This window comes from Mustela erminea, chromosome 7, assembly GCF_009829155.1.
Source record: "Mustela erminea isolate mMusErm1 chromosome 7, mMusErm1.Pri, whole genome shotgun sequence".
Lineage (NCBI taxonomy): Eukaryota > Metazoa > Chordata > Mammalia > Carnivora > Mustelidae > Mustela > Mustela erminea.
Genome location: NC_045620.1, coordinates 28,677,501 through 28,700,524, shown reverse-complemented (window position 1 = coordinate 28,700,524; position 23,024 = coordinate 28,677,501). Strand labels below are relative to the sequence as shown.

At 45.5% G+C, this 23,024-nt stretch overlaps 1 protein-coding gene across 3 annotated transcripts; it reads left to right on the top strand.

Moving 5' to 3' along the window:
* Positions 1 to 2,297: 2,297 nt before the first annotated feature.
* On the top strand, positions 2,298 to 11,635 carry SNRPB (small nuclear ribonucleoprotein polypeptides B and B1). Of its 3 annotated transcripts, XM_032351223.1 has the most exons (8): positions 2,298 to 2,427; positions 5,153 to 5,304; positions 7,416 to 7,527; positions 9,401 to 9,553; positions 10,055 to 10,193; positions 10,487 to 10,612; positions 11,357 to 11,404; positions 11,489 to 11,554. In XM_032351223.1, the coding sequence occupies exons 1-7, from the start codon at positions 2,425 to 2,427 to the stop codon at positions 11,365 to 11,367; spliced, it is 696 nt and encodes a 231-aa protein (XP_032207114.1). In that variant the 5' UTR covers positions 2,298 to 2,424; the 3' UTR covers positions 11,368 to 11,404; positions 11,489 to 11,554. The 3 variants fall into 3 exon arrangements, with proteins under 3 accessions (XP_032207114.1, XP_032207112.1, XP_032207113.1); XM_032351221.1 differs by lacking the exon at positions 11,357 to 11,404 and having other exon boundaries at positions 11,489 to 11,635; XM_032351222.1 differs by lacking the exon at positions 11,489 to 11,554 and having other exon boundaries at positions 11,357 to 11,475.
* The last annotated feature ends 11,389 nt before the right edge of the window (positions 11,636 to 23,024 follow it).

The window sequence follows — 23,024 nt, the reverse complement described above, 5'->3', positions numbered from 1 at the left end:
GGGCCCCAGGGGGCTGGCTGGCAGGCAGATCACTTGACCTTGATCCTGGGCTCCTGTTTGCTGGTTGCTGCTCCCCGGACCTTCTCCTTAGTTTTGCGTGTATGGGCCACTGGGGTCTCAACAGCCACTCTTAGCTGCCCTAACTCAAACTGTGCACTGAGCACCAGGTTCCAGCAGCACTCCAGTGTCCATTTCCAAGGGCACTTAGGGCAGTGCCTTGAGCTCTTCTCACCAGCTCATCAGTCTCCACTCACTTGTGCCCCAGAAGTCTGTTTGCTGCACCCCTTTGGATGCAGATACTATGCAGTATGTGCTTTGTATCACTCAACCAACTCAGGCACCCAGGTGCCCTGTGCTTTGTATCAACATCACCCTGGCTCCCTGTGCACATCCTACTCCCTCTGTGACTCTGCCTCCTAGCTTTGGTGTGCCTGATGACTATAGATTGGCTGTGGCCCGTGCAGAGGACTCCCCCTGCAACTTCATCATCCCGTGGACTGGAATCACGTCTTCTCCCATGAAGGCTGAACCCCAGCCTTAGGGAGGCAGCTTTCCTTTACCCTTCTGAGTTTACTCTACTTTCGTTTACCCTTCTGAGTACTCTCCTCCTGCTGAGGGTTTTCTTTCAATATTTACAGCTACTCTCCTACCATTGCATACTCATTCTTCATGCTAAGTTTCCCATTGAAATCACTGTGTGGTTTCTGTCTCCTCATCGGACCCAGATTGATAAAGAAGTGAATGTGCATGTATATAACTTCTATATGAGGGCAAAGACATGAACTCTGTACCTGCATTTATTCAGTGACTCCAGTGACAAGCCAAAGAAACAGGGCAAGTCAAAATTATTAATAATACTAGCTGGGGCTATGGCCTTGAACTCAGACACAGAAATAAAATGGTTTGGACCCTGGGATGGCCAACTACAGGCCTGAAGACCAAATCTGGCCTGACACCTGTTTTGGTAAGACCTGTGGTGTAGGAATGATTTTTATATTTTAAATGGTTGAAAAAGAATAATAAAAAAAAAAGAATAGCATCTGTAAAGTTTTATTGTAACAGCCATATATTTGTTATATTCTCTTGAGCTGCTTTCATCCTGTTATGGTTGAATTGAGTCATTGCAACAGAGACCATGTGACCCATAAACCCTAAAGTGCTATCTGAGCTGACCCTTAACAGGAAAAGTTTCCCAGGCCCTGATCTAGACTGAACCTCAGGAACACTTTACCAAACAAAGGCCAGATGAATTCATGACCCCCTTTTTCTTGTTTGTGGAAATCGACAAGCTGATAGTGGCTAGGAGAGCATGGTATAGTGGAGCAGGGGATAACATTCAGATTCAAGATATTTTGTAGGTGAGGTCCACAGGAGTTGCTGATGGATGAATTATGAGATGGGAGAGGAAGAGAGGAATCGAGGATTCCAAGTTTGTCATTTTACTTTTTTGCTTTTTTAACCCGAGAAACTCCCAAGTCGGGGAATGCTGGTAAGAAGTGGGTTTGGGAAGAAGAGTGAATACAATCAGGAATCCAATTTTCATCATGCTAAATTTATTAGACCTCCAGCTCAAGCAGGCGGCTGGAGATAAAAGGCCACGAGATAAATGAGGGGCCCAGCATTAGAGGAATGAATTTGAAATTCCTGAGCATTTAGGTAGTAGTCACAATTCCCAGGATTGGAGGGGATTGGTTGATTGACTCGTTCAGTCATTCAAATACGTTTTGTTAAGCAGTGTTCCAGGCATTGCTGTAATGAAAAATACACAAAGGAAAATTTACACCCTTAGGATTTCCATTCTAATGGGAGGAATAATAAAATAACAGAAATATACAGTGTGTTAGGGATCAATGTTAAGGAGAGAGATAAAGCAGGGATGGGTGGGAAGGTTGTAGTTTTAATCAGGATGGCCAGCAAAGTCCTCTGTAGGAAAATGTTTGAGCTTAAATCCTGCAGGAAGTGAGGGCATGAGTCGTGCACATAGCTGGACGATTAGTATTCCAGGCAGAGGCAACAGCAAATGCAAAGGTACTAAGGCAGGAGGACGACAAGCTAGTTCGCGGAAAAGCAAGGACATCGTCTGCAGAAGAGGCGGGGGAGAGTGGCGGGAGATGATGACCTAGAGGTAATGGGCCCGGGTTGGGGACCGGGACTGAAGTGGAACTAGGAAGGTGACCGAATATCTCCGGAAAATTCAGTTTGACGTTAGCCCCGCCCCCAAAGACCCCGCGGGCTTTAGGCTCCAAGCTCCGCGTTTTGGCCGGAACTCAAGAGCCGAGGCCGGACCGGAAGTTGCTTTTACCCGACCCCATTTTCTCCGAGGCCGCACTTCCGGTGGCGGCGGCGGGAAGCGGAGCGCAGGAGGGCGACTAGGCCTTGGGCGAAGAGAATCCGGCGGGAATCGGAGCCATCAGAACCGCCACCATGGTGAGGAGGCACAGGCTGGCGGCGCGGGAACTTCCGAGTCTGTCGTGGAGAGCTGACCGCGACTGATCGGGAGTTGGCGGCGGGGGGGGGGGGGGGGGGAGGTCGTGGGTTGGCCGCTCATGGCAGCGAAGGCCCGGGCCGCGGCCGCCCCGTCCCAGCAAGGGAGACCCGGTCCTCGGCTATTCGGCGGGGTCGGGGAGCGGAAGGCTGGAACCGAGGGATGGAGGCCGGAGTCGCTCGGTGGTGGCGAGGATAGAACCGCGGCTCTTCATGCCGCTGTAGCCCCAGTACTTGGGATCCTACGGGCACTAAGTAAACTTTGGCAGAATAAATACGGGTTTGGGGTTCGGAGCAGGCATTAGAGCCTCAGGAGAACTTGTGAAACGGGGTGAGGGTCTGAGGAGCTGTTGCCGAAAGAGGTGGGAGGACTTGTGGCCAAAACCAGGGGGAGTGCTTGGGTCCAGTAGACGGGAGGAGGGAATGGGAGGGGGAACTAGTATGTTTGGAGGAAGAGTGCAACTCATTTGTTGAGCGTGCCTTTGTGTCTGAGTTTGTCTGACTTTTCAGGGACTGGGGCTACCTAATGAAATGCTTCCTTCCTTCACCCAGTTCACTTTCTGGTTGGGGACACGGATACTGTATCCAGAGTGGTAATTAAGCATTATGTAAAAGTAACGGCGAGGGAGGGGCGGGACAGGAACGCCCTCTGGGGTAGATGATTCTTGAGCAGAGTCCTAAAATATTGTTAGAGGTGTCTTCCCAGGGAGGATGGAAGGGGATGTTACAGATGGGAAGGACTGCAAGAACCAGGCATGAAGGGTCGCACTGTTGAAAGTTCCTGGAGGGGGAGGGGATGAATGAAGGGGTGGAAGGAGAGATGGGAGGCATTGGCAGGAGCCTGGTTTCTAAAGGCTTTACATGCCACCTAACCCTGTTGGTGATGAGGCATGCCATTGAAGGATCGAGCCAGCAACATGTCCTGAACTTAGTTACGTTTAGAAAGAGCACTCCGTTCTGTAGTGTTGGGTGAACTGAAAGCAGGGAATTGTTTGTGGGATTGGTTGGAAGAGTAAGCACTGGCTGGATTCAGTCTGTCCAGGTTCCAACCCAGCTTCCTGGCTGTGAGACAGGGCCAGCTACTTAACCTCTCCTGGCCTCAGCGGCTGCATTTGTAAAATAGGAGTAATAATTAGCCTGATTTCTAGAATTAAATGAGATCTCTAGTGCTTGTCACAGTGCCAGGTACACAGGGAGCAGCCAGGAAAACTTAGCTATTACAAGGTGGACAGACCAGTAAATGTTGCCATAAAGGTTCACATCTGTGTGGCCAGAAGCTGTGTGATTACAAGCCTGTTAACGTGGTCATTTGAGGGAGAGTGAGCCACATATCCTGTGTCTCCAGGGTGTCAGTCAAGGTTCTGATCCACACATTGGTAGATTAAAAAACCTGTTCTTGTCCAAGCCCACAGAGATGAACAGCAAGCCCAGGGCCTGGCACAGAGAAGGCGCTTGGATGGGTCATGACTGGCCCACACCCGTCATACTGACGGGAGGCTGATGGACAAGTCAGATGTCAGGGGGTTTATTTCTAGAGAGATGTAACTGCCAAAGGTGCCTGACAATTTGCATTGTGAGATCTATTTAGTCTCCCTTTTAGCAAAGCTCCATTGAAAGCCAGGCTACAAATTGGAAAAAGTTGTTGGATTGATAAAGAAGTAGACAAGTTATTTATGTTATTTTTTTTTAAGATTTTATTATTTTTTATTTTTTAAGATTTTATTTATTTATTTGTCAGATTGAGAGAGAGAGAGTACATGCAGGGAGAGACAGGCAGAGGGAGAAGCAGGCTCCCGGCCGAGCAAGGAGCCCCAGGTGGGACTCGATCCCAGGACTCTGGGATCATGACCTGAGCTGAAAGCAGTGGATTAACCAACTGAGCCACCCAGGCGTCCCAGAATTTTATTTATTTGTCAGAGAGATCGGGAGCACAGGCAGGCAGAGGCAGAGGGAGAAGCAGGCTCCCTGCCAGGCAAGGAGCCCGATATGGGACTTGATCTCAGGACGCTGGGATCATGACCCAAGCAAAAGCAGCCGCTTAACTGACTGAGCCACCCATGTTTCCCAAGTTATATATGTTCTTAAAGACCATTATGAGTTCAAATTGATGAGCGCCCTGGCCACCAGAAAATTTCCCTACCCAAAGGTAGTCTTGGATGCACACTAACGTTTTTGGTTTAGGGATTCCATTCTCCTTACCTCCAAGCTGATCAGCTCCTTTGTGTTGACAAATTCTCCTTGTTGATTGGATCTTTACTGCCAATCATTCCAGCTCCTCTTTCACCCGGTCTTTTAAATGGGCTGTGGGTGTCACAGCACTAGTCACCTCTAATCTGCACAGTGGCAGATTGCTCTTCCGGTATGGGGGGATTGGATTACACGCTCACGCTCAACCCTGAAACTGACGCAGCATAGGCGCAGGTAGTTGTAATATGAAAAAGACAATTTTAAGGGAAGGGAATTACAGTTGTGGGCAGAGGTTAGGGCTAAACGAAGGGTGATGTGGGAGAATTTCTGGGGAAGGGCTGTGGCCAGAAGCCAGAGCTGAGAATCTAGTGAGAACAATAGACAGCCATGTGGAGGAGAAGGCCACAGCTGGTCTTCAGGAAGGACCAGCGATACAGAGGTCTGAAAGAGCTGGACTCATCCTGCTGATTTGTCCTTGCAGACCGTGGGCAAGAGCAGCAAGATGCTGCAGCACATCGACTACAGGATGAGGTGCATCCTGCAAGACGGCCGCATCTTCATCGGCACCTTCAAGGCTTTTGACAAGCATATGAATTTGATCCTCTGTGACTGTGACGAGTTCAGGAAGATCAAGTGAGAAGTGGGCTGTGTGGGGGTGGGATGTGAGTTTCGAGGGAAGTGGGTGGGCGGGCGGGGTGACAGGTGGTGATGTAGCTAGCTGGTTCCTTGGTTTGTTCCCGTGTTAGAGGGCAGATGTAAGTGGGGACAGTGGACTCTAAGAACGCTCCTTCCTTGCTAGCCCGGCAAACCTTGCTCTCTAGTCTAGCTGAGTGCAAGTTGTTAGGAGGGCTGCTAGACTTTTTGTTTCTCTGACTTTGTCTGCCCCTGGGTACTGGGGTAAAGGGCTCTCATGTTCTCCCCACAGGTGTGTAAGGGGGGAGAGCTTGGTTTTCTGGCCTCATTGCCTATTTGTAAAGCTGTAGCCTAAAGGGCTCTCCCAAGGCAGCCTGGTCTGAAACTGCTTTAAGAAGCCTCTGACCCTCTTCAGGGTAAGTGCTCAGCTTCCCGTGTGGGTTTGGGGCCAGTGATTCTTGTTGGCATTTATAGACACAATTGGAGATATTTTCTACTTTTCTACAATTCCATACGTTATTGGATAACTCCCTTGTTTTAAGACTCACAGATCTTAAGCTTCTGGCCTGTTTAAGTGGGCTATAGTTCTCCGTGCATATTACATTCAAGGCATCCTGAGGCCCAAAGAAGTTAGGTGACTTCCATAATCATTCAGCTCTTTTGCCACATCCAGTGGTCCATGTTACGTTATTGGCAGCTCTGACTCCTTCTGATTCCCTTAAGGGCTGTCCTTTTCTTTTTGTGGCAAGAGGTCAAGAAGTACAGGACACGATGTGGTGAGTGCCAGGGATACAGTGAAGAGGGGCCAGCTGATCAGCATAGAACTATTGCAGATGGTTCTCCCCTGTTGTTTTTTTAATGAAACTGTTCTGATAATTTAAAATTGTTTATTGGGAAATATATTTTAAAAATATGTAAAAGTATATGCAGAAAGATTTAAATACCCAGAAGGGTTTGTGTGTGTGTGTGTGTGTGGTTTTTTGGTTGTTTTCATTTTGGTTTTTTTTTTATGAAAGAGCAATAAATTCTTCTATTTAAAACAATATAGATAAGGGAAAAGGAAGAAATGTCCACCATAGAAAAGTGCTTTTAATTTAATATTAAAAAATACCATAAAAGGAAACCTTTAAGTTTTTAAAAATCAGAGCCTTTTGTCTTTCCTCTATTTTTAGAATATTGGTTTTGCCTTTTTTCCCCTTCCCCTGTCTTGCAGCAGTTACTCTATTTCCCATTTTACATTTACAGTTGACCCTCGCAACAACCCGGGGGATGGGGCACTGGCCCCACGCAGTCAAAAATCCATGTATAACTTTTGACTACCCCCCCCCAACCCCAGACTGAACTGCTGATAGCCTGCTGGTTGTCTGGAGGCCTTACCAATGACCTAAACAGATGAACCTGTCTTTTATGTGACATGTATTATATACTGTATTCTTACAATAAAGTACGATAGAGAAAAGTTATTAAAATCATAAGAAGAGCAAATACATTTGCAGTACCTATCAGAAGAAATTCCCATGCAGGTGGCCCCGCACATTTCAGTCCCGTGTTGTTCAAAGGTCAGCTCTATGTTTTGTTCCTCCTTTTCTGGTAATTGCACTGGGAACATCTGTTTTTGTGCTTTGAGGACAGAGGTGTAATTTCTATGTAGTTATTCCTTCATTGTTTCTATTTCTCTGGTGAGGTGAGGGCTGTAGTAGAAGGATGCTACGTGCAAGAGGGTTGAGGGGTTCGGTGGATTTTAGTTGTTCAGGCTGCCTCCTCACACTGCTAAGGCCTTAAGCTGAAGGGAGGGAGTAGGGTAATGTCAAAGAAGACTGGACCAAGGAAAGGCTTTCCCGATGGTTATGGAATAACATTCGATCCAGGGCTGGGCTTTCTTAATTCTTGTCCTGTCTCTTGGTCAGCACATCCCCTTGGCCTGGAAGACAACCACTAAGGGGTAATTAGTTCAGCCTGTGAAGGCTATCCAGAGGAGCTTAGAGAAAGTTTTTGTACCATTTGTTGGGAGATACAGTGTAAAACAAATCTTGGAGGCCCCTAGACAGGTGAATGGGAGCATTACCCTTTTTCTAATGCTTGCTTGTTTGTTTTCCTAAACCCATCCTCAGGCCAAAGAACTCGAAACAAGCTGAAAGAGAAGAGAAGCGAGTCCTTGGTCTGGTGCTGCTTCGGGGGGAGAACCTGGTCTCAATGACGGTGGAGGGACCTCCTCCCAAAGATGTAAGTCCGTGCAGGGGGCCAGTACAAGGGAGGCAACCCTGCTGTGAGCCAGGTTTTGTCTTAGGTTGTCTGCCTTTCACTGCATTACTCACAGGCATCCTCTGGTTTTTGTCTTCCTTTTACAGGTAAGAATCTCAAAGAGGTTATCCCACAAGTAAAGGTAGAGATGGGGAACCTTTTCTCAGCTGATGTACATAGCGAGTCAGGAGAAAAAGCACTTGTGGCCATCTGGTCACTTCTTAATGTGATGACATTTTAGCTGGACTTTTAAAACTCTTAACTGCAAGGGGTGCCTGGGTGGCTCAGTTGGTCAGGTATCCAACTCTTGATTTCAGCTCAGGTCAGGGGCTCAGGGTTGTGAGATTGAGCTCCACATCAGGCTCCACGCTCAGCAGGGAGTCTGAGAATTCCTTCTGCCATCGCTGCATGCCCACCCCTGCTCATGTTTGCTCACTCGCTCTCTATCTCAGAATAAATGAATCTTTGTAAAAGGAGGGGGGAGCTCTCTTAAGAAAGGATCAGGAAACCAAAGGGCTCATGAACATTAATTGAAAATGCTGGATTGTGGGGCAGTGCGTGGGTGGCTCAGTCAGTTGAGCTGTCAACTCTTGATTTTGTCTCAGGTCATGATCTCTGGGTCCTGGGATCCCACCCTGTGTTGGGCTCCACACTTACTGGGGAATCTGTTTGAGAATTCTCTCTTCTTCCTCTCTCATCATGAGCACTCTCTCAAATTAAAAAAAAAAAAAAAACCAAAAAAACCCAAAAAAACTAAATCCAAATAATAGAAGGTATATATTTTATAAAGTTAGAGAAGAATGGTTAACATTTATTAAGCATCTTCTGTGTGCCAAGCACTTTAATATTTTAGTTACTCCTTATACATAGTTTATTGAGATAAATTATTCCCACTTAATAGATTTAAAAAACTGAGCTTTAGTGACATGCCTGAGTGTCCTAGCCTTAAGTGGTGCAGCTGGCATTTGGTCCCAGGCATTCTTGGTTCCATAAACACCAGCCCACATTTAGAAATAGAAAAGACTTTAGATCATCTAACCAGGTTTTCATATTTTCATTTTAAGGCATTGTCATCAGAGGAATAGTCTTACTTTTACTTTGACCACATGTGTATTTGGGGTTTTTTTGTATTTAACGCATAATATGTATGCAATACTTTATTCTACTTATTCACTTAACATTGTAAACATATTTCTGGTTGCGGTATACTTTTTATAAGTAATGTTAAAAATATCATCTTAAGTGATGATGGAGTAGTCATCCTAGTCATTTTCTTCTTTTTGGACTTTTACATTGAAGCCTTTCCAGTTAAAATGTTTGCAAGGGATTTACCATATTTTTTGGTTAAAGCATATGTCTATATTTATGACTCTTAGATCTGTTTGTAGTAGAAGACACTACTCTTACATAAATCATTGTAAGTCTTCATGACCACAGCTGGTTTTGTCATAACCTCATCATTTACAGATGAGGAAACAGTCCCAGAGCTATAGGATTACTTGTCCACTGTTACCTTCCAGGTGAGAGTCAGAGCTGGGACTGGACCTCGTTTCTCTTTGAGGCCAGGTCAAGTGCTCTTGTCTGCCTACACCCTTCTGAACGGAGCCCTGCCCCTTTGTTGGTTTAATTTTCATAGTGAATATAGGTTGAGTAGTGGTGTATTGATCTCTGGACTTCCTCTTAAGTTCTAGCCCGCTGTAGGAGTGACGGACATACTATCTTGGGTGGAAGAGGAATGGTGTTAACATGTACGGGTCTTTTGATGCCCCATAAATCTTAGGGGCTGTCTTGGCAGTGGTATTCCAAAGTGTACTTCTGATTTCCCAGCATTTTAGTGTATTTCTTTATGTTTTAGACTGGCATTGCCCGAGTGCCGCTTGCTGGAGCTGCCGGGGGCCCAGGGATTGGCAGGGCTGCTGGCAGAGGAATCCCAGCGGGTGTTCCGATGCCCCAGGCTCCTGCGGGACTTGCAGGGCCAGTCCGAGGCGTTGGTGGGCCGTCCCAACAGGTAAGGAGTTGGGGAAGGGCACCAACTTCTCCTGGTTAAAATGAAGAATAGAGAGAGGGCCCACAGTTTGGGAAGAGTCCAGAACAACTGACCTCTGACTGTCAGGCTGTCAGTATCTCATTATGCTCTGTACATAGTCCCAGAATCAAGTGAGAAGGAAAACTTAACATTGTAAATTATTTTGTTGCTGTTGAAGTAAAGAGATGCATAGAAGGTGTTGGGGCAGAGTGTTTCCATGACAGCAAAGGGCCTGTGCTGTCTTACAGCCTGTTCACAGTTACACTAACAGTGTGGAGGCTGTCCCTCATTTGGACTGGGCCACCTCAACTCAGGCCTGGAAGATGGGAATGAGCACGCAAGCTTGGTCTTCTCTGGCAGGTGGTTTCAGATAGCCTGATGCTGCGAGTTGTAGCTTAGGGGGTGGGGCGTCTGCTCCGAGTTGTGAGGAAGAGTTAGGATGCTGTGTTGTCCTGTGCTTACTTGGCTCCTGTGTCCTCTTAGGTGATGACCCCACAAGGAAGAGGCACTGTGGCTGCCGCTGCAGCTGCTGCCACCGCCAGCATTGCGGGGGCCCCGACCCAGTACCCGCCCGGCCGTGGGGGTCCTCCCCCACCTATGGGCCGGGGGGCACCGCCTCCAGGTGAGGAGCCCATAAGGAGACCATGGCCACCTGATGGGAGATGCCTGAGCTGGATTCATGATGAGACATAATGTTGACTGAAACTGATGAGGAGTTTATGTAATTAAGCAGGATTACTCTGAGATCCAGCCTGGCTGATTGACCATGGGACTAGCTGGACCAGTTTCTTAGGAGAGACTGGGAGGGTGGAATGGTCCATCTGTCTCAGAACTTGGTGGACAGCTTTGCTATGTTTCCTGCTGCCTTCTCAAGATAGACACTTGAGCTGTATTCTTGGGGCTTTTCTCTTGTAGGCATGATGGGCCCACCACCAGGCATGAGGCCTCCCATGGGTCCCCCAATGGGGATCCCGCCTGGACGAGGAACTCCGATGGGCATGCCGCCGCCGGGGATGCGGCCCCCTCCTCCAGGCATGCGAGGTAAGTGCTAGCAGCAGTGACTTGACTTCCCTTAGAGCATGTTGGAATGGGAACTGGAGGGAAGGTTTGGTTTTTGACCATAACCTTCTGGGCTTCTAGGCCTTAAACCGAGGGAAGTGGACTCTTAGAGGGCAACTTTATCCACAAAGGAAAGAGGGAGAAAGCATTTCTTAAAATCAGCCTTCCCTCCCTCTTAGAGCAGTTAGAGTGGTCCTATACCCAGGGAACTTCTCAGTGTCCAAGGCAGTATTCTTGGGGCACTGTGAAATAATACATTCTAGAAGTCCCCAACAAGGGTCCCGGGATTGTCTTATGCCCTTAAGTTTGATAATGTCTAGTAATTAAGAGGGAGCCCTGGGCTTTGCTGTACTATTTATTTATATATATCTATTTAAATCCAGTTTGAGAAATGCTGGCATAGATTAGCCCTCTCATTTTATAGATAAGGAAACGGGCCCCAAGAGCTTAGTGTCCTGCGTCCCAGATTGGTGTTCTTTGCACCAAGGCATAGTGGGTGATCTGTGTGTCTCTAGTTTGGGTTTTTTGTTTATGGGTTTTATAATCATAGGAACCCATACCTACCAGAGAAGTCCCTAGTTAGTATATATGTTATGTCCCTCTGATCACTTGGTGACTTTTGGGGGGTGGTATGTGTGGGAGTCTGGGGTGGGGTGGGGTGGGGGCTGGGGCTGGAGATTGGAGTTGCAGATCAGGCACTGACTAAACTTCTTACTCTTACTTCAGGCCTTCTTTGACCCTTGGCCACAGAGTCATGGAAGTAGCTCCACAGAGGTGCGGGCCTGACTACCACAGACCTGTTTGTTTGCTATGCCGTTGTTCTCAGAGTCTCACGGGATTGTCTGGTTTTCCTTTCAGGGCCCCCTCCCCCGGGAATGTGCCCACCAAGGCCCTAGACTCATCTTGGCCCTCCTCAGATCCCTGCCTGTTTCCCGTAAGGCTGTACATAGTCCTTTTACTTCCCTGTGGCCTGTGAAACTAGTTTATAATAAACTCTTAAGAATATTTAAGTGTATCTGGTGTGTCTGTTTAATTTTAGATAATGGGGTGCTTAATAGAGTTAAGAAAGGTTGCCTTGGAAAAGTTAGTGCTAATCTCAGCTGCTTCCCTTATAAAATATTTTACTACGCATTCACAGAGATGCACAACTTCATACCGAGAATTCACAAAATTGAACTATGAGATGTTTTCACATATCAAACTGGCAAAGATTAGTTTGTTGAAGTAAACACTCAATGCAGTGTTGGTGATGGTTGTGAATTGGCAATCTTCTTTGGAAGGCACTCATCTTGATAGCCTCTTACGCACTACTTCAGATGATACTCGTTTTCATATGATAAAGTAGGAGGCAGACACTGAAAATGAAAACCAATCGCACTCGGAGAGGAACAGTTTTGGTAGAACTTTCTCCCAGCTTCACACACATGCATACAGTCTAACCTTTTAGTTGCGGTTCTCCATGATTTCTTCCACCTAAAGTCTACAGTCAGTGGATAGGATGGTCACTGAGCAGTACTCAAGTACTTAGTACTATCAAACTTCCAAGGGTACAGAAATATGAAGTGCACACTATTCTGAAGGTACTGTCTGGGGCAAGACAATTCTAAAAGCAAAGGAGACCTTGAAAAAGTGTTGTACTGAAGTGTTAGAAATTTCTTCAGGAGTGTAAAGGTGGTTCAGCATTATGGAATACCCATTAATGGAAGGAAAAAGCCACATGATCGTTTCAATAGATGCAGAGAAAACATTCGATGAAATTCTGACACCCTTCATGATTAAAAACAGCACATTATGGGGGCGCCTGGGTGGCTTAGTGGGTTAAACCGCTGCCTTCGGCTCAGGTCATGATCTCAGGGTCCTGGGATCAAGTCCCGCATCGGGCTCTCTGCTCGGCGGGGAGCCTGCTTCCCTCTCTCTCTCTGCCTGCCTCTCCATCTACTTGTGATTTCTCTCTGTCAAATAAATAAATAAAAATCTTTAAAAAAAAAACAAAAAACCAAAAACAAAAAACAGCACATTAGGAATGGAAAGGAACTTTGTAAACATGACAAATGGGTTTATTTGAAAAACCCAGAGCCAACATAGCCAACAATGGAGGTGCCCTCTTTAACCACGCTGTTCACCCTTGTACCAGAAGTTAGCCACAACAATTTGGTAACTATACAAAATTAAAGATACAGAGGTTAGAAAAGTAAAACGACAATTCACCATGTAGAGAAAATCCCAAAGAACCCATGAGGAAACTAGAGATGGTCAAGTCTGCAGAGTTGCAGGGTCCAGGATCACACAGAAATCAATTGTGTGTCTACACCAGCAACAATCTGAAAAGGAGATTTAAATCATTGCATTTACAGCAGCATTCCAAAGAATAAAATACCTAGGAATTGTTTAACCAAGGAGGTGAAAGATTTGTACATTGAAACTAAAACATCTTGGAAAAAAAAAAGAAACAAAACCCTAAATAAACAGACCACTCGTGCTCATGGGTTGGAAGACAATATTGTTAAAATGGCAATACTCTCCAAGATGATGTATATATAGATCGAGTGCAGTCTCTGTGTAAATTCCAACGGCCTCCCCCGCCCCCAAACAAGTGGATCGGGGTGCCTGGGTGGCTCAGTGGGTTACAGCATCTGCCTTTGGCTCAGGTCATGATCCCAGGGTCCTGGAATTGAGCCCCACGTCTGGCTCTCTGCTCAGCAGGGGACCTGCTTCCTCCTCTCTGCCTGCCTCTCTGCCTACTTGTGATCTCTGTCAAATAAGTAAATAAAATCTTAAAACAAAAACAAAAACAAAAACAAGTGGATCCTTCAAATTCCTATGAAGCTATTAGAGGCCACAATTAGCACAACTTATATTGAAAAATGTTTGGGGCGCCTGGGTGGCTCAGTGGGTTAAGCCTCTGCTTTCAGCTCAGGTCACGATCTCATGATCTCAGGGTCCTGGGATGGAGTCCTGTATCGGGCTTTCTGCTTAGCAGGGAGCCTGCTTCCCTTCTCTCGCTGCCTGGCTCTCTGCCTACTTATGATCTCTGTCAAATAAATGAATAAAATCTTAAAAAAAAAATGTTCAAAGTTGGATGTTTCATGCTTCTGATTTTACAACCCAGTAAAAATCTTCAGTAATCAAAGCAGTGTGATATAAACATACAGACCAATGGAATAGAATTAAGAATCCAGAAATAAACCCTTGCTTATATGACTAACTTATTTTTGACAAGTGCTAAAACTTTTCATTGGAATAAGAAGTCTCTTCATCAAACAGTGCTGGGACAATTGGATTTAACTAGTGCAGGAGAATGAAGTTAGACCTCTGCCTCGTTCCCAGGTCACTCATTAACTCAAAATGGATCAACAATCTACATAGAAGGCTAAAACGATGAACCTACTAGAAGGAAACATGTAATTCTTGACCTGGAGTCTGGTGATAGATTCTTAAGTTTGACACCAAAAGCACAAGCAAAACGAAACAACTTTTGTGCATCAAAGGATATTATCAAGAATGTGAAAAGGCAGCCTACGGAATGGTAGAACAATATTTGCAAATCCTCTATCTGATTTGGGTTTAATATCCAGACCATATAAGGAACTTTTACTACTCAACAGTAAAAAGATAATAGCCCAATTTAGCACTTTTAAAAAAATTTATTTATTTATTTATTTGACAGATCACAAGTAGGCAGAGAGGCGGGCAGAGAGAGAGGAGGAAGCAGGCTCCCCGCCGAGCAGAGAGCCCGATGTGGGGCTCGATCCTAGGACCCTGGGACCATGACCTGAGCTGAAGGCAGAAGCTTTAACCCACTGAGCCACCCAGGTGCCCCAGCACTTTAAAAAAAAAAAAAAAAAAAGATTTTATTTATTTATTTGACAGAGATCACAAGTAGGCAGAGAGGCAGGCAGAGAGAGGAGGAAGCCGGCTCCCCTCTTAGCAGAGAACCTGATGCAGGGCTCGATCCCAGGACCCCGGCTCAATCCCAGGACCCTGGGACCACGACCCCAGCCGAAGGCAGAGGCTTTAACCCACTGAGCCACCCAGGAGCCCTGATAATAGCCCAATTTAAAAGCAAAAGAATGGAACAGATTTCTTCAAACAAGATCTACACATAGATAACAAGCACATGAAAAAGATTCAGCATCACTGGCTTAAAGAGATGCAAATTAAAACCACAGTGAGAGACCATTTCACACCCACTAGGATGGCTATCATGGACAATAAGGGCGGGGTGGAGGGGGCTAACTGCTGGCTGCGAGCATGTGGGAAAATAGGACCCCTTGTGCATTGCTGGCAAGAATATAAAATGGTGCAGCCAGAATGGAAAACAGTTTGGCGGTCCATCAAAAGGCTAAACATAGAAATACCATATGATCTAGCAATTCCACTCCTAAGTATATACCCGAAGAGAAATGAAAATCTATGTCTATGCAGAAACTTGTATGTGAATGTTTATAGTACATTAATCATAAAAGCCACACTGTGGAAACAACTCAGCTGTCCATCAGTGGGTGAATGGATACACAAACGGTGGGATATGATATTCAATAAAATATTATTCAGCCATAAAAGAAATGAAATATTGATACATGCTGCCGTTTGGATGAACCTTGAAAACACTGTGCTAAGGGAAAGAAGCCAGATGCAGAAGGTCACATTATAGGATTCCTATTATTTGAAACATCCAGAATAGGTAAGATCATAGAGACAGCGAATTAGAAGTTACTGGGGCATGGGGACAGGGCCAAGGTCGAATGGAGATGGATTACGTAGTGGATATATCGTGTTTTTATGTGGTGATGAAAAAGTTTTGTAACTAGAGATAGATAGCTGGTTATTATATAACGTATTGAATACAACTAAATGCAATTGAGTTCTACCGGTCAAGTTAATAAAGTAGTTACTTACATGTTAAAGGATTTCACCTGAATTAAAGAAGAAAGAAGGGAAAAGAGTTTTTTGATTACAAAAAAATTGAAAAAAAAAAAGAGAGTTTCTTCATGTAAAGAGGTTTACCAAGGTTTTTTACTGTGGGAAGGATATTTCAGCAGAGGAAAAGGCTGAGGAGTAAGGACATCAGGGAGGTGAGCTTGGCGGCAGCTTTTGGCAGAGGATTGAATGGCTGGCTCAGACAATGTCATAGGAACCTATGTCCCAAGCAGCAGCAAACTGCAAAGCAGGGCTGGGGCACCCCTCCGGGGAGCCTCCCATTCGCTTATCAGACGTGGCCCAAAAGAATTTTGTACTCTTAGCCTGAGCTGAAAGGCATGGACTCTTCTTTGACCATTCAAATAATACACGTTTTCCTCAACAAAGGAAAAATGTAGTCACGAATTTCCTAGTGATTAGCAAAGTAAAAATACTGTCTGCTCAAAACTAATTGAAATCCAAATTGTGCTTGGTCAGACCCACATGCAAACTATTCTGTAGTTCATGTATTCTGCTTGTTTCTTTTAAAAATATTTTATTACAGAAAGCTCATTAAAGAATGAAATCTACTTAAAGAAGGAAATCTACTTCGAGGGGAACAGGAAAGGAAGGAAGTTCCCACTGTATACCATGTAGAACTTTTAAACTATGAACCATGTGAGCACTTTCCCTAGTTAAAAAAAATTCAGTATTTAAAAAAAATTTCATCAACTGTAGTTAAAAGAAAAAAATTTAAGTTAACATATAATGTCTTATTTGTTTTGGGAGTACAGGTCTGTGACTCATCAGTCTTAGACACTTCACAGCATTGCCATAGCACATACCGTCTCCAATATCCGTCACTCAGCCACCCCATCCCTCCCACCCCGCTCCCAAATGTACTAAAAAGAAAGAAAGAAAGAAAGAAAGAAAGAAAGAAAGAAAGAAAGAAAGAGAAGAAAGAAAACCCACCAGGAGGCAGCATTGCTCTGTCGGGAGGGAGGGAACTGCTGGTGTATGAGCTCAGACTGGTGACGGTGCTAGGATTGTGGGTTGTGGTTTTGATTCCTCATTTTCTATATTGTTCTAACTTTCTACAAAGACCCATACAGAAATAAAGTACACTTTATTTAAGGAAAGAAGAAAGTGTCCAGCCCTGCCCCTCTTTGGCTGTGGGGCCATATCTCTGTATGATGTATACAAATTCCTAAAAGTAGACTTACTGAGGAAGATGAGGGATATGTAAAAATGTTGCAAGATACAACAAGTGAGTAGCTCTCCAACTGTATCATCTTGCATCATTTGTAACAGGGTATGTGTGTGTGTGTAGGGGTCTGTTTCTCACATCCTTGCTAACTTTGTGTATTGTTACATTGTTAGATCTTGTTTCATTTGATACCTTTAAAAAAAGCACCACTTGTTTTTATTAGTAATTACCTAGTTATGAGAGAGGCTGGTGATGTTTTCATATATTTCAAAGAAGCTTATGTTTATTTTTCTGTGAGGGACTTCCCCACTCTGACAAGGGCAGGAAATCCCTCCCCATTGTTTACCCATGGCTCTGTGCACTCAGCACGCATTGAATGAATGGATGGGAAATAACTTTTCTAGGCTCTGGTTTCCTCATCTGTAAGATGTGAGTGTTCCCCTATTGGGATACTGACCTCCCACACCCCCCAATTTTGGTTGGACAGTGGGGACTGATGACCTTCCACATTTCATCAAGGGGCTAGAAAAGATTTATTCTTGACATAAAGTGGCTTTGGGGGCAAAGCAGGCATGCTCCTAAGCAGGTCTGAATATGGCTTGAGAGAGCAGGGAGAGGTGACTGGCCCATTTTATTGTGCTTAGGGAGTGGGGCTGTGCCGAGGGGCTCTTGAGAGGGACCCCAGGTGCCCAAGGGAGGGAACCCACAGGCTTTCTCATGGGCTTGAAACTGTTAGCAAACATAAACACATGAAGTTGGGCTTCGGATTACAGAGTGATAGAAGAGGGCTTCACTGAAGATTAGATGACGTTATATACATAATAAGGTCAGCACAAAGGAAGGAGCCAATGAATATTTGCCATTATTATTATTCTTGAGTCTTTCGATCCTAACTTTGTAAAGAGAGAGTTTTGTCTTTTGAATATAACCTTAGATTTTTTTTTCATGAGTAAGGTCTATATAATTATAGGATTTGGCTGCTGTTATGATATGGTTTGCTTGTCCATCTCATCCCAGTGGCCCAGTTACAGTGCTTTGCATGGAATCAAGAGTGTGCTTGTTTCCAGAATGCCTCATAGTGTGAGGGCCTTGCGTGGTGCTGTGCACGTCGCATGTGCTATGTCAGGGAAGGCTAGTTGATGTGAATGGAAGAGAATGTCCCTGGGGCATGGGGTGGGTGAAGCTGAACATGGCCATGTCCTATGATCCAGCATTTCCACTCCTACATGTATCCCCAACAGAAATGCTGGGCATCTGTTTACAAATAGATGTGTGCACGAAGGTATATAGCAGCTCTACCCGTGATAGCCCAAACTGGAAACTACCTACATATCCATCATCAGGAAAATGGATAGACGGTAGTACACAGTTTGAAAGATATGAAAGACAAATTGTAGTATACACACACATTGGAATATTGCAGGTCAAAGAATATGAAAGATCTACAATACCTCCCAGCAATACAGATGAATCTTCTGTATAAAATGTCCGGTGACAATGATGTGTAATTCCATTCATCTAAAGCACAAACACTAATCTTTGCTTCCACAATTTAGGATTATGGCTACCCTGGGGGAAGGGGTGCGTAAAGGGAGCGTCTAGGGTGCTGGTAATGTTCCATTTCTTAATCTGAGTGCTGGTTACCTGAGTGGGTTCAGTTTGTGAGAATTCAGCAAGCTGCACAATTTTCTAAAAAAAAATTGCATTTTATATAAATTCACTTATTAACATATAGTGTACTATCAGTTTCAGAGGTAGAGTTGAGTGATGCCTTGGTGGCATCTAACACCCAGTGCTCATTTCACGGATGCACACTTTTGATATGAATATATTTCTGTATGCATGTTAAGCCCTTATAAAAATGGAAATGAAATTTTCATCGGGGAAAATCGCAAAGGAAACTTCCCATTATGCTGACCACGGTGGTGTCTAGGGGAGGAAACCCTGGCTGGTGTTTCCCCTTCCTTTCTGTATGTTCCTAATTTACTCTCACTCATTCATTCACTCATTCTGTAAGTATTTATTGCATGCCTACTGTGTACTAGGAACCGTTCTGTTCAACTCTACTGGGTATAGGAATGAACAAAATATTCTCTGTACTTGATGAACCTCATTCTAGAAGGGGAGATGGACAGTAAATAATATGCATGTAAATACATTATGTCAAATGGTAACAAATGCTATGGAGTAAAGTAAATCAGGAAGGGAGATGTGAAATGCTGTGAGTGCGGCTCTTTAATTAGGGGATCAGTGACGGTCCTGCTGATAAAGAGCAATCTGAGCAGAAACCTATTGGAATGAGGGAGCAAGCCTGGCAGGTGTGGTTGGGGATGGACAAAAAGGATCCCAGGTAGGGGGTACAGCAACTGCAAAGGCATTCAGGTGGGAGCGCTCTTTATTTTTCACAAAACATCAACAAGGTCTCCGTCAGTTACCAATTTATTGCGTCTCAGCCCCAAACCCAGCCTTTTGATCAGAAGCGCAATGTCATAGTTTGTCGGCAGAGGGCGCTGGAGAGACACGGCAGGGTGCGAGGGCTTGCTTTCCGCTTCTGGTGAGTTCTCCCGGGCTCCTGCAGCTTGCACTGCTTCTCTGGGGCCCGGCTCCCACAGCCCGGGTGGTCTCAACAGCACCAGCTTCTGCACGGAGGAAGGCTTTGTCAGCACCGGCTCCTGCGACGCCCTAGCCATCAGCCCCCCATGGCCAGCAGCCTCCCCGGGGCACCTGTCTCCCGCGGTTTTGTAAGAGCGCCCCTGGGGAGATACCTTGCCACCAATGGCTTTCCCTTGCATCTGACAGGGCAGATTTCCAGCAACTTCCACTAGAGAGGCTACACAGCTCACTTCTCCACAGATGTGCTCACCATAGCATGTCCTCTACAGCAAGCGAGGTCTCAGCCTTGGTGGAGGGCGGGAGTGGGCTCTTCCTGGGGGCTTTTTCTGCGGTAGGGCTAGTCGCAGCTCATTAAATGGGAAGTTTCTAAATTATTTGGAGTGCTCTTTATTTCTTATCATCTAATCCCCTATTACTCCAACCCGCATTATAGTCAATAATTTTATTTATTTATTTATTTATTTATTTATTTATTTAATTTGAGAGAGAGAAGTGAGGGTGGGGAGTGGAGGGGCAGAGGGAGAGAGAAAATCTTAAGCAGGCTCCGTGCCTAGTGCAGAGCCTGTGGCAGGGCTTGATCTCACCACCTTGGGATCATGACCTGAGCAGAAATCAAGCATTGGACCCTTAACTGACTGCATCACCCTGGAGCCCCTCAATAATTCTTTGCATTAAACTTTCCCCATACAGATGACTGCATGACTAATCAGGTCCTGCCTGATACAGTCCCTCTGGCTCTTGAGGAGTGGGTAAGAAAGACAGTGATAGGAAAGGCCAGAGAGAAGCCGGGGGGCCCTGGAGGACCCTTGCTTTCACTCTGAGTGAGATGGGACGCCCATGGAGGGGATTGGAACAAAGCAATGACATGATATACCTTACCTTTGGAAGGCTCCCCTGGTTGCCTCGAGGAGAAAGGAGAGAAGGGGAGTAGGAGCTGAGGCAGGGAGACTAGGAGGGAGGCTACTGTAATATTCTAAGCAAAAGACAGTAGTGGCTGGGATCCGAGTGGCTTGGTGGTGGTGCCAAGAAGCAGATGGATTCTGGGCATCTTTTGAAGGCGGAACTGACAGGATTTGCAGTTGGATGTCATGAGATGAGAGAGGAAAATAGGGCTAAAGAATAATTCCAAGGATTTTGACCCAGAGGGCTCCCCAGAGGGGGTTCCCATCTACAGTAGGAGGTGACAGGAATCAGGGATTCGGATTTGGATTCAATTTTGGATGTGGTAAGTTAGACACAAATTGAGAAGCGTTTATTTAAGAAAATCTACCAAACCTCTGTAAGACCCATGGGAAATCCATGGCATTTTAGCTTAGAGCTTCTGGTCCCCTAATCCATGGCATTTTAGCTTAGAGCTTCTGGTCCCCTACCCCCAGCTCTGTGGTCCTATCAGGGCAAGGCAGGCCTTGAGGGCTGCATGGATGAAGAGACTGGACTTTATTGGAGAAAAGTGTAGAATATTACATGCCCTGCAGCGATGTCAAACCCAACAGCAAGATCAGTGGCAAACTATCAGAGAAGACCAATGTCTCCATTAGCCTAAGGCCTCTGAACTGGTTGGAGCAAGCACCAACAGATAGACCAGCCAGAAATTTAATAGTGGATATGTGGGAGGGAGGCAGCCAGACAGGCTTGGTAAGATCCTACTTGTCCCTGGTGGTCTGGAAGGCTGAGGTCATAGCTAAGGCTGTGAGCCCTTAAAAAGAGAGCATAGAGAACACCAGCCAGCTACTCCTTCCTGGCTGAGTGTGAGGACAGAAATTCGGGGCATCTGGGTGGCTCAGTGGGTTAAAGCCTCTGCCTTCAGCTCAGGTCATGATCCCGGGGGTCTTGGGATCAAGCCCTGCATTGGGCTCTCTGTTCAGCAGGTAGCCTGCTTCTTCCTCTCTCTCTGCCTGCCTCTCTGCCTACTTGTGATCTCTGTCTTTCAAATAAATAAAAATCTTTAAAAATAAAAAAAGAAAGAAATTAAAAGATAGGGGCCTCTTGTAAATTGCCTCGACTTTGAATGCATTCCTGAAACCACCCATACATGCATCAGCGAAGGAGAGGAGGCATGCTGGCGCAAGGTGCTTCACCCCAACCCTTGATTCATCATGTGCTGACCCAGGGATGACCTCTAAGAAGTCAGACTTAAAAACAAGAACAAAAGAACTCCGAACTCTAAGTTGAGAGGTCAGCCACCACACAACGCAAGGCAAAGAGATGCCACAGTCCAGGCCAACACAAGGAGGACACAGAGAAACAAAGAAACAGCAGTAGCCACTGCCCCTCCTGGGAGGGATCAGAAGTCAGAGTGGGAGGAATATCTGATGTAAAATGTCTAGTCTTCAGTAAAAAATGCTTTAAGACATGCAGCGCGCGCACACACACACACACACACACACACACTCACACAAGCTAGGAAAGCATGACCTCCCCCTCTCCCTGCAGGGAAAAAAAAACAACAACAACAACCCACAAACAAAACAGTCAATGCACACAATCTCTGAGCAAAGATTTCAAAGCAGCTCTTACCAATATGCTGGCCTAACAGAGCTATGGGACGCCCCGCCCGACCACCGCAGAACACACCTGCTTCCTAAGCATGTGGTAACACTCCTTTTTTTTCCTTGGAATATTTTATTTATTTATTTGACAGAAGAGAGACAGCAAGAGAAGGAACATAAGCAGAGGGAATGGGAGAGGGAGAAGGAGGCTTCCCGCTGAGCAGGGAGTCTGATGCGATGCGGGGCTCCATCCCAGGACTCTGGGATCCCTCACGACCTGAGCCGAAGGCAGATGCTTAACTGACTGAGACACCCAGGCGCCCCACATGGTAACATTCTTGAGGGTGGATGATACACTACACAATAAAGCAAACCTCCATCAGTTATTTTTTAGATTAACATTTTTATTTTGGCATAACAATAGTTTCCATGCAGTCATAGGAAACAATACAGAAAGATCCCAGGTAGCCCTCCGCCAATTTGCCCGAACAGTAACATCTTGCAAATTACAATACAGTATCCCAGCCAGGATACTGAACTTGATACAGTCAAGGGCGACAACCTTCCATTACAAAGATGCTTGTGCTGCCCTGTTATACCCACCCTGACTCTCACCCTCACACCTCCTTAACCTCAGACAGCCACTAATCTCTCCTCCATTTCTAGCATTTTGTCATTTCAAGAATGTGGTAGAAATAGAATCATATAGTATGTCACCTTTTGGAATTGGCTTTTTTTTAATTTGGCATAATTCTATGGGGATTTCTCCAGGAGTATCCATAGTCCATTCCTTTTAGTTGCTGAGTAGTAGTCCATGCTATGGATGGACCCCAGCTGAATTAGCAGTTAAGGACATCTAGCTTGTTTCTGGTTGGGGGTTGTTACCAATAAAGCTGCTAGACATCCATGCACACGTGTTTGGGTGCACACTAACTTCATTTCCTGGGGTAAATGCCCAGGAGTGCAATTGCTAGTTTGTGTTTTAGTGGTTTCCTTCCTTCCTTGCTTCCTTCCTTCCTTCCCCACCAAACTATTTCTACAGCGACTGTAATATATCACATTTATTCCATCAAGATAAGAGCGATCAGGGTTCTCTGCATCCTTGCCAGCATTTGGCATTGCCACTAGATTTTAATGTTAACTGTTTTGTTGATCTATAGCAATGTCTCATTGTGGTTTTAATTTG

Bases quoted from the DNA above. Each gene is read 5' to 3' on its own strand.
- SNRPB (XM_032351221.1), top strand. The intron at 9,554-10,054 runs GTAAGGAGTTGG...GTGTCCTCTTAG, and splicing joins TTGGTGGGCCGTCCCAACAG to GTGATGACCCCACAAGGAAG. The intron at 10,613-11,488 runs GTAAGTGCTAGC...TTTTCCTTTCAG, and splicing joins CCCTCCTCCAGGCATGCGAG to GGCCCCCTCCCCCGGGAATG.